General features: G+C 34.7%; 1 protein-coding gene across 1 annotated transcript in view; it reads right to left on the reverse strand.

Annotated features, from left to right (window-relative positions):
- The window catches only part of znf385d (zinc finger protein 385D), a 42,242-nt gene extending 30,772 nt beyond the window's left edge, over window positions 1-11,470 (reverse strand). Inside the window, exons 1-2 of the mRNA XM_015020624.1 lie at window positions 11,344-11,470; window positions 1,244-1,412 (exon numbers count right to left, since the gene is read on the reverse strand). Of these exons, the coding sequence (XP_014876110.1) occupies window positions 1,244-1,412; window positions 11,344-11,451 (277 nt within the window). The 5' untranslated portion in view covers window positions 11,452-11,470. The remainder of the gene's footprint in view (window positions 1-1,243; window positions 1,413-11,343) is intronic.
- Window positions 11,471-11,879: the final 409 nt, after the last annotated feature.

An 11,879-nucleotide genomic window follows, 5' to 3' on the forward strand; every position in this document is an offset into this window, starting at 1 on the left:
ACAGGTTAGAATAAGTCTACAGCCTACAGACGTGTTGCAGTGTAACGTCACATACACAACATCCTGCCCCCATTTTCCCACTGTGGGCAAAAAACTGCTTGATTAGTAGCATTAGTTTTAGCTGTCAAGTTGTCAACATAAGGCACTAAATCTTAAATGTACACCTGATACATAACAGAAAAAAGGACGCAGTGATTTGCTACCAATTGTCAACACTACGACAACTAGAGGTTTTGATTAAGAAAATATAAGGGAAAGAGAAGTAGGTCAATTATGCTAGCTTGACTCTGACAACCTTAACATGTCGATGTGATGTGGAATTTGGTGTTTTGGTTCAGTTTTAAAAAAAGTAGATCTAAACACCAGCTCTGGCAGATCATCAGTTCAGCAGGTGCTTAAATTAGCTAATCAACCGCTTGGTTAGATTAGCTATTAGCTGCAGTAGCTAATCTATCACAAAATAAACATCAAGCCTGAAAACTTAAGACTGTAACAGACTGAAAGTTCTGTTCTTCGTGTGTGAAATGTTTGCCTGTTTTATGGAGCTGAATCCTGATCCTTTGTCAGTCAGTTGCTATAGAAACGAGTCTGAGAAAGGTAGAAAAAAGAAGAAAATAAGAGTTTTCTGCGTTATTTTTCCCTTTGCTGTGGCGCACTGCACTAAATTAATAATACCTACATCTCCAGGTTTCATTTTGATAACGGGAATTGTTCTACCACAGCAGCGCAGCTATAGATGGCCTGTAAAAAAATCGTCTTTTCTCCTCCCATGCGCAAAATTTCTGGATGCAAACAATAACATGCAACACGTCAAAACAAAACATGTTCATTAATTTCAAAATGGCTTTCAAAAGCCATTGTACAGTCCACACTGGGTAAGACTAGCTGCCCAAATGTGCTGGAACTCAGCTTGGGTTGCTAGGTGATGGGCCGAGGTTGCTAGGTAACGGGCAGTGCCTGCTGATCAGTGAGGTTACATTCCCAAAGTCTTTGAAACGGCTCACTTTAACATTAAGTTATTGCAAAAACCGGTTGGGCGTTTTTTTAAGAGCTTGGAGTGTTTTTAGAAGCAGCAGAAACCCAAATGGAAGTACAAAAAACCCCGTGAATTTTAAGAACTTGTGTAACTAACGCCAGGAGGAATAAGTGCATTTTAAGGTTAATGTTGCTGAGGTGCAGCAGCTGCATAAAGCCCACATGGAGCGTGTGTCGGGGAATGTGTGGAGGACAGGAAAACACAGACCTTTCCTGTCTGTGCCGTTGGGGACCTGCAAGGTGTTGATGCCCTTGGCGGTCTCCTGGTTGGCCGTTTCCTTGGTGACCGCTGAGCCTTTGAGCTTACTCTTCGGGGTTTCCAGGGCTTTTAGCTTCTTGGCATGTTTGGTGCCCTTGTAGTGGGCCAAGGCCTGGCTCTGTGAGACGACCAAACAAAGATATATTTAGCAGGCGAAAGCAGCTGAATGTAGACACAGTATGGAAAACAAAGAATAATATGTCTATACAACAAGCTAAACAGAATTAGCAGAGCAGTGGAAAGGAAATTTTTATTTAGTAAGCATTTTTACTGCTTTTTGTTTTTGCACCGGCGAAATAAATTACACAAGAAAATCAATCATACAAGACACGTTTTTCTTCTTTGTAGTAATTCTCTTTTCTATAATTTCTCAAATATCCAACATGTGATACAAGACGATCACTGAGCAGAGAAACGCAGTCAGCAGGATTTAGGGCCAGTGAAAAAAGCCAAAACCAAAAGAGAGACCTAATTTGGAGAAAGCTGCTTGGAGCCCACACTGAAACATCTTTGGAAAACCACTGGACTGGTCCTAATCCTTCCATTTTTAGGCATTTTGTGTCCAATCAGTGTGCTTTGTTCAGTGGAGGAATGACATGAACGTGAACACACAACGAATAGCAGAGAAAAAAAATCTTCTCTGCTTCCCAACTTCACCTAAATGAGAAGGTGGAGCAGCTAAAACACATTGTCGACATCAACTTAAACTTTATTTAAGTTGGGAAAATCAATACATGGCTGTAGGAAACAGACTTTTGTTGCATTATTAAGGTCCTAAATGATGCATAAAACCTGAACACTGACAATCCTGGAGATAGATCAAAGATTACATCTTTACCTGTACAAACTTTAAACCCCTCAAAACTTAATATTTTCTTTTTTGTTTGTTTCTAAATACCACTTTATCTTCTGTCGTTATTCTGGTAGAAAGTTGTTTTAGTTTCAGAATCTCACAATGAAAGATTTAAAAATATTTGACCTAATGTTTGTGTAATGGATACACGTTTTTACAAGTTAGAAAAAAATATTTTCTAAATATTTCACTCAGATTCCCCATAAAACAACAAAAGATTAATTTATTTTAAGACATTTTACTCATCCTTACCAGGTGAACCAAAGAGCATGGAAGCTTCCTTAAAATTTCCGCCTTTCTTTTCTCAATTGACAACAGAATTGCGACAATTTTATTATATAGCTACAAATATTGTGGATGAAGCATTTTTTGATTTTACAGTCTGAACACGTAGATTTACTAACATTCACCTTCAAAACAACAAATTCATCCAGAAACACAGACAGGAGACGCAGAATCTGAGCTGTCTTTGTTTACCGCTGAGGATTTCCCAGCATACTTTGCCTGTGGCAGGAAGGAAGCCATGAAGGAGGGATGAAACTGCCTCTTGGACTAAATAAATCAGCCAGTTTCATGAACCCGGAAAACACCAGCATGGATTATTATTTATGGTCCACGGCTAAACAAAGGCCAGCCTCTCCTGTTTTGCTTTCAGTCTTTAGATCCACGGGCTCCCCCTGGTGGTCTGTCAGGTACTGCATGTAAACGACCGTTTATTTACCGTGACGTCAGCACAAAGTGAGACGCTACAGCTAGCTTAGCAACGAATTGTGTTTAAGGATAATGATGGATAAATGGCTTTTAGAAGAAAATCAGAACATTCCAGCGGAAAGAAAACAACGCCAGGATTACTGACATGATCGGAGGAAGCAAAGTCAAACCTTAAGGGAGGATTCGTGTCGTTCATTAGCTGTGAACGAGTCTCAGTTGGTGAGAACTGTTCTTTGTTTCTTACCACGTCGCCTGCTTATAATGCTCTGCTCGCACGTCATCAGCTATTGTTACTTTTATCATTTATTTTATCATTTATTTTTATTTAATGAAAAAATATTAAGTTGAATTAAATAAATAGATAAATACAAAGGAATGGGAGAATTGTTCTTTTATTTACTAGAGCAGAAAATGATTTCTGTTTCTGCCAAAGCAACTCCAGTCTGTTTCTCTTTCATTATGCTTCTAAATTACAAATAGCCCCAAAATGTTATTAATTCACACAACACTTTGTAAAAGAACAACTTATTTTTTGATTTCCACGTGTTAGACATTACTGGAAAGCTTTAAGAATCAGTAAATAACTCAAAACGTCCTCGATTTGTATGATTTTATCGTGGCCAAGAAAACTGATATTCTCATTTATGGTTGTATATTTTTTAAGATGTGTTATTGCAGGGAAATTTTAAATTAGGTGGTCTGTGAGTGCTTGTTAATTGGATTAAATGATCTTCAGCCTGAACATTTTACAAACACCGCTTTAGATGCTTAATTTTTCTAAAAATGATTGTAAGCTTTCATTGTTTCTCTTCCGGCCACAAATCTTTTCAGTGATTTTTTTTTGGGATGATTTCCTCTAAGCAGCATCACTTTTTCAAACTAGCTGCATGTCTTGTCCTGGCATGTAACTATTAATTTGACCCCACATTCATCACCCTGCAGGTACCAAAGACCCAGCTAACAGTTTGTCATGAGTCTGCTGTAATATGGATGGCTTTTTAATGCAGCCTTAGCGATATTTCATGTTTTATCAGCGCAGTGAAATGGAACGCCCGGATTCCACGTCTGGCGCGCGTTTTATTAAATCCAGGAGTGAAATGATTTGTTTTCCTTCCAGATGCTCTTTGAAGAAGACAAGGCATGGAGAGAGAAAAGAAACCAGTGATGCTCTAATTCCTGAAGAGGTTAAGTTTAGATCCGGAGCCATTATCACAGAAATGTTTCAGGCTGTTTGAAAGGAAGGATTCATCTAGTTTTAGTTTATTAGGTTTTTGTTTTGGTCTAGTTTCTAGTGCAAATATCTTAGTGAACTTAAAATAAAATAAAACCAACTTACCTGTAACTTTTCAGCAAGATACAGGAGCTTATTAATATTAATTAAAAAGCACTAGTTCCATTGGTAGACTATCTCACTTATGTCTTGTTATAAGTGAAATAACTTGCCAGAAGAACCAGTACTTTTTAATTAATATTAAAGAAGTAAACTTCTTTATCTTGTTGAAAAGTTCATTGTAAGTTTGTTCTGTCTTATTTCAAATATAGGTATTTGAATCAGAAGCTAGAAGCTAAAAGTTCTTGGTAACATTTGTGTTTTTACAGTGTATTTTCATGGGAGTAAACAATGTTTTTCCACTGGAAATTTTTTAAAAATCAATATTGAGGAAATATTTACTTAAAATTCTCCCATGTCTTGCTGAAAAGTTGCTTGTAAGTTAGTGTCGTCATATTTCAAGTGTACTATAATTGCAATAAAAAGTAGGTCAAAATACTTGTTTTTTCAGTGATTAATGTTCAGTTTGACCTCAGAATCATTCACTTTCGCATTTATGGCAACATTTTCTTCCCATTTTTAGTTTTATGACTCATTGTCATTCATTGCAAAAACAAAATATCTAACCTAGTATTTTTGTCTTGAAATAAGGCAAAACTAACTTAGAAGGAACTTTTAAGCAAAATATAATAGATTGTTCTAAATAAACGATTCATTAATATTGATGAGTTGCAGATTATTTCACCTATAACATGGGGAAAATATCTGCCAGTGGAATAAGTACTTTAAAAAAATCAATATTAAGGAATTATTTACGTTGCTGAAAAGTTACTTGTAACTTAGTTTTGTTTTATTTTAAGTGTTATGAGATGTTTGGACTAAACGGCAGACAGAAAATCCTTGTCATGGTTTTGTATTTTTGCAGTGCAGCTTTGGATTTCTGTGGGAGTTTAAATGTTTCGGGTTATCATCCTGCTGCAGGTCTTGGATCTTTTTCAGCCTCAAACAGTTTTTTTTATTTTTAGGATTGTTCTGCATTTTGCTTCACTTTTGTTCTCATTGTGTCAACATGCAAGCATAATTTATGACTCTCTTTCAACAGCAGCTTTCTTTTTGCCACTTCATTTGTAGGTTTCACAACAAATCAGTCAAACATTTTGGCTGATTTTAGTTTGCTAAAATCACCTGATATTTCCATTTTCAGGTGATTAAAATAGTAATCTGTGAGATGCTCAACACTTGGTGTGATTTTTATTATAAGCCTTGTTTTAAAACTCTCCTGTCTCCTGCTGAGGTCTGCAAAGAAAAGCTGTTTTTATATGGAGTAGTGGAGGGACACGATTACAATTTTTAATCAAGTTAATTGCTGGGTCTGTAATTAATTAAGTGAAATTAATCACATTTTAATCAAAAGCCATCATAGAGAAAATAAGCAGCGTTTTCAATTCAAAAACACTTTTTTGCTGATAATATACTGAATAAATAGACATGTAGGACAGAATATTGGAGCCATATGAGTAAAAAATACAAATTAAAAAGAATTAAATTATTAGAATAAAGTCATAACACTACAAGAAGAAACTCGTACAAGAAAAAAGTCAAAATAATATGAAAATAAAGTAGCAATAACATGAAAATAATGTCATATTATGAAGATAAATCTGTAATTTTACCAGAATAAAGTCAGAATATGACCTTATTTTTGTAACACTACAACATTATTCTTGTATTATTTTGACTTAATTTTTGCACATATTTATTCTCATATTTTTTATTTTATTTTCTAATCTTCCATTGTTTATATGAACTAAACGACAAATATATTTGTTTTTAATTTGCCATTTAGGTCATTCAACGATGAGACTGATGCAAAGTGATGGTATTTTATGCTTGAATAGTTTAAGTAAAAGGATAACTCCTTTTAGCACAATAGCCTTTTTTTTTTTTAATTAACCCTGTGTGTGCGTCTGATTTTTGGTCGTACCAGAAACAAAACGTGGAGTCAAAAATTTAACCTTTAAAAAAATAAAAAATTTTCTCCATGTTCAAATCTATTTAGTTAATTAATCAAAACTGACATGTTAATGTGCACAAACCGACTCTATTAAGTTAATTCTGAAGCCAATTAATTTTACAGGTTTTTATTTAATGGTAAATGAGTGAAGGAGGGCCACATTTTTCAGATTTTTATTATGAAAAACGTAGAAAATCATGTTTTATTTCAACGTTTGTACCATAATATCCCCAATAAACTACAATCAAATTCTAGTTTTAAGGTTTTTATTTCAAGCCACCATGACTTCTCTATTAAAGTGGAATTTGTTTTAGAACAAAGCTAAAAACTATTATTGTTCCAAAACAATAAAAATCCACTAAAATCCCAAAACCACAGAGAGAAACCCCAAAAGCCTTTTCCCAACATGATTTGTTCCAAACCTTAGCGATTGAAACATAAAGCAATGAGAAGAAAATCAAGCCATAACATGTCATACTCCATAAACTAAGATGATGTAATTCATTAAAGAGCAAAAATAAAATGCAAAAATCTCCTGTTCCCAAAGAAGATGTTAATTAATCTGTCCAATTAAATTAAATATTATTTCAGTGCTTATGTTAGGACAGGGAAACCTGCTTAAGGAGTTATACTCATGTTTTATCTGTTGAGTTCCCCAAAGCGTTTTTTTTTTGTGGTTTTGCTTATTTATTTATCTTTTTATGGAGTCATCCTCCTCCCTTATTTGTAATTCTGAGTTTATCCACTATTCTTAGCCGGTCATAAATCTTTATGACCCAGATTCACCGGGCATATAAACACTCTCCTGGAGTCTATGGAGTCCAGAGCTTCTAAATTATGGAAATAGATTTCTTTAAGGGTGCAAGAGAAATCTATAGTGGCTCTTTTTTCTTGCATTAATGAGATATGGAGGTCATTTGGATTGTTCCCAGTTTACTGCTGCTGCAATGCACACACCTGTGGATGAGATAAAACCCCACAAAATGACTCCAACTCACAACACATAAACACAGGTAGCCGTTTCAGGAAGTTATAACTATGAGACATAAACATGGCGCTTTAGAGGCTGCAAGTTTGAGACGCTGAGAGACTCAGAAACATCGAGAATGATTCGTGAAACAAAAATAAACGCATTCCTAAAATACAGGTTTCTTCTGGTCCAAGCAAGCAGCCAGAACATGCTCCCTGCTGAGCGTTATTTATATATTTGGATAAATCTAATTATTCCTGCATGTTGCTGTAGGGTTGTATCAGAAATGCACTAATGCTCAAGAGCAAGATTTGTGTTTATGTAAGATAAATCTTTCATGGAAACCAGGCATATTGATGGTTTTTTGCACCACACTAATAATACAGTGATGTAATGAAATAAAAAATAAAAAACAATTTGCCTACCTTATATATTTTTGCTCTTTTTTTTCCTAAATAAGAACAAAAACTCTGGATCTGGCAAATGAAACTTTCAAAAAATAATTAGGTTATTTCTGAATTGGTGCCAAAACTTTCTAAACTGATGTTATCTGGTAAAAAGTCTATCCAAGTACTGAGTAAACTGATCAATCATTTAATATTTAAAAATTACACCATAAGATGGGCCAAAATATAAAGTTAAGAGGAAATTTTGGTATTTTAACAACCAAAATGACAATAACTCGTATAAGTAACAAAAAAAATTACAAAATCAGGCAAATAACATTTATTCCCAATCAATTTATTTCAATAAAAAACCTATGAAACTTTACAGCAGGTGTGTGTCTGTCTGGTGAGTTTTTGGTTAAAACATGTTTGTTTTTCAGTCAGTGGATAGAAAATCCAGAAATTTTACACAAGTAAGAGTAGAAATACTTCATCATAAAATTACTCAAGTAAAAGTAAAAAGTTAAAAATAAATATAATATAATAAATAAGTAGATGAAGCTAATTACTTCGTTCGTTTTCACAGCTTCGTCTTTTACTAAAGAAATACTGTAATATACTGTTAGCCAGGCATTAAAATGTCTTTATACTGTATAAAAATGTCAAACTGTAAAAAATGAAGTATTCTTTTTTTAGCTGTAGAAAGCAAAATAAATAAAAGTAAAAATATGATATGTTGAAGCTGCAATGTGATAAAATAAAATAATTTGGATCCTGTTTTTTTATTAACCATTAGGTTAGAAACAGACACTAATATTAGGAAAACATCACATAAAAATGTTTGGCCTTCTCTTTGCCACAAGGTGAGAACAGGAGTGGGAAAACAGTCCCTCTGATGGCTTCATTTAAACTTAACTCTGCATTAACGTCTTCATCATCATTACCAACACATTTAGTTAAGACTCTGTTCTGTCAGGCCACATGCTGTGTGTGAAGCCTTTAGTGGGACAGTCAAAACACACAGTTGGCATCAGTAAAAAATAAAAACTAACTAAACTAGCTGTTATTCTGGTGAGTTAGTACTAATGAGTTAGGTGAGTTAGCTTTAATGACCTTAAATACACTCATTGGTATAAATTTAATTTATTTGAGGCTTTTAATGCAGTGAAACAATAAAAAATGCAACTTCAGTCATGCTTAAAAGCAAGAATTTGATTTATTTACAGCAAATTTAGAATTTAGTTATATTTTTCTCAGCAAATTTAGCACCTTTTGTCTATTTTGATAACTAAACAAAAAAGAAAGGAGGAGCAAATATAACTAATACATCAAATATAAAGGAGTTCACTTCCACTAATACACATAATTTGGTGGTTGTTTAATTACAGAGTGATGCTGACTATTAAGGCTTAATGGCAAAGGTTACATGTTTGCAGTTGGAGTGGAGGATTAACATTTCTTAGTGTTTTTATAGTTTAGTCTTTTTATAGATTTGATGTTCATTAAACTCTCAGATGTCTTTATAATCTAAAAATAATAATGAAGCAAACAGAAATAATTATACCAATCAAGTGAAAGCCAGGAAAAAACTGTGAAACAAAGATGACTGAAATAATAATAATAAATAATAATAATAATAATAATAATAATAATAATAATAATAATAATAATAATAATAACTCAATGAGTAAAACCCAAAAACTAAAGGTATGAAAATCCACTCCAGCTGTTCAGAAGTTAAAACTAAAAACAACCAAGTTTTATTAAAATCTGTAAACTGATACTATTAAGTTTGTTTTCCAGTTGTTAAAAAAAGACTGAAACTGAAAAAAGCTGTTTGTTTTTTTCTTGTCTTTTAAAAAAAAATCTCTTTCAAGCTTTTGCTTTTTACACGAGCGCTCATGAACAGGAACATAAAATTTTATTTAGCACACTATGTCAAATTCGTGTCTCTGGCAAATTTAATTATCTAATCCATCTGGCAGTGAATAAGTTTTTAAAAAAATTACCAGCAAGTATCAGAGGGCGTCCACTCGTCACGTAAATACGCTGAACACGCAGCCTTTTTCTTTAACGAAGGCCAAAAATGAGCAGCTGATGAACAGTCAGTAAGTCCTTAGATATGATTTCCTCTGTATAACATAATAATCCCATCCTGAGTAATCACCTGCCCATTCAGCGTTGAAAATGGATTGATTATTGCTTAATGAAAGGTGCCGTGACACTGCCAGTTAGGGATGCTTCTGATTTAACAATATGCACCACCACTGATTTTCTTTTTAAATCTTTTTTGATTACTTCCAAAGTGGTATGGAAATTAGGTGCAGGAGAAAATCGAAACCCATCTGCTTGGTTAGGCGCTCGAACGTTGGTTAGATTTAGCGAGTTAATGCGAACGCCGAGCGTTTGATTAAAATACTCGAGCATGTAGAAGACACTGAATATGGAAATGTGCTAATAAAGTCTACCTGCTGTGATACGCATGATGTTCTGGGAAAACATGAAGTAATGGCAACAAACAGAAAGAAGAAGTCCTTCAACTTCCACCTAAGCTGTGTTTTTCATTAATAATGTTAAATTAAGCCTTCAAAAATTCCCACTTTTATGTTTAAAGAGGAAAAAGTTTTGAATACTCATAATTAATAAAAGTACAAAATATTTGTATCTAGTTTCTAGCATGAATATCTTAAAATACACTTAAAAAAAAGCAGCTGTTCAGCACAATATGGGAACTTCTCTTAAATCAATAATTCCTGATTATGTATGAAAAAGTATTTGTTATAAGGGAAATAATCTGCCAGTTTAACAAAACATTTTGGGAAAATGTCTTGATTGTTTGACTTATAACTAGTAGGTGCATCAACATCAGTACTAAGCAATTACTGACTTGATGATGCATTTTGCTCAAAATGAGCTTGTTAGTTTTGCCTCATTTCAGATATTTGCACTATAAACTGGACCGTGTTTTTGCAGTGTAGTTTCAGTTTTGGAGAGAAGAGTTGTGGAAAAAACATTTAGTTCTGTTAAACACAAAATCTTAAGTATTTTTTGTCTAGTTTCTAGTTACACTTGAAATAAGACAAAAGTAACTTACAAGTTACTTTTCAGGAAGACATAGAAGCCAGTTTTGAGTCAATAATGTCTTAATATTAATGAAAAAGAATAGCTCCAAAAGCAGATTATAGCGGGAGTTCAGTTTAGGTTGCTAGGTGACGGGCAGAGTTCCACTTGGGTTGCTAGGTAACAGCCTGGGCTTAGCTGGGGTTGCCAGGTGAAAGTTAGTGGCTGCTAATTTGTGACGCTACATTCAGGAGGTTTTTTCAAACGGCTCATTTTCCAGACACAAGAGAAAAAAAAATTGACCCTAAGGGTCAATTTAACCCTAACCCTTGCTAAACACCGACTGAATGTTTTTTTTGTTTTTTCATTGGTCTTGTAGAACCAAACTGAAGTACAAACACGTACAAAATTACACGTCAACACAAGCCATCCAGTGAGGATTAATTTGTGACGGCTGGTGTCTGCAGAAAAGTTTTATTTCTTTGAAGTCATGTAAAAAAATAAAACATTCTTTATTCACTTCTGTTCCTCATGTAATTTCAGCAGCAGAGTAATCTACTACTTCATAAAAAAACATGAAAGTGCTCCCGGTTGCATTTCATAAACTTCACAAAGTGCCTACCTGTCAGGTTTTTTTGTCTTGCTGCTCAGTCAGCATCATCGCCTACAGAGGACTGAACACTTGATCTGCATCTCAATGCAGCTGCGATTCGGGCCGAACAGCCCAGCAAATTAAGCCTTTGTGGAGTCTGATTCTGCGGAGAATTTATATTCGAGTGGCTCACCTGTGAGTTGAACCTCAGCTGGCAGACGCTGCAGGACACATGCTTCCTCTTGGCTGTGGGAGGGATGCCCAGGGTGTGATGGAGGACGGCTTTCTGCACCGGGTCCATCTGGAGGACGGACACAGACAGACAGACGCGCAGGCTAATTAAAACGGTGCTAAAGCTGACTTGTAAATCCACCTGACTACGCAGACGCTCGATGGGCTGTGAAGAGAAAACAGGTTGCCTGGAGCGATCTGGAAAGCTGTGTGTCAATCTTTCACCTCGGTGGGTGAATTCAGGCTTTTTCACAGGACTAAGTGCTTCTTTCAGCCACACGGAGAGTTTTTACTGACCGTAGGGTAATGGCTGCTGGCAAAGTCCTCAAGGGGATCATTCAAATGATTCTCCCTTATTGCCTCTAACTGTGTTTTTCACTACAATAGTCTAGGTAGAAAGGGAAAAATGTTTTGGCTATTAATATCCTGACATTATTAAAATTTTTAACGTATTGTTTCCTCTTAGATAGAGGTTTGCTGCATAGTTAAAGTCTTTCG

Source organism: Poecilia latipinna, unplaced genomic scaffold (genome assembly GCF_001443285.1).
Source record: "Poecilia latipinna isolate Pla-1442-1.1 unplaced genomic scaffold, P_latipinna-1.0 Scaffold2620, whole genome shotgun sequence".
NCBI lineage: Eukaryota > Metazoa > Chordata > Actinopteri > Cyprinodontiformes > Poeciliidae > Poecilia > Poecilia latipinna.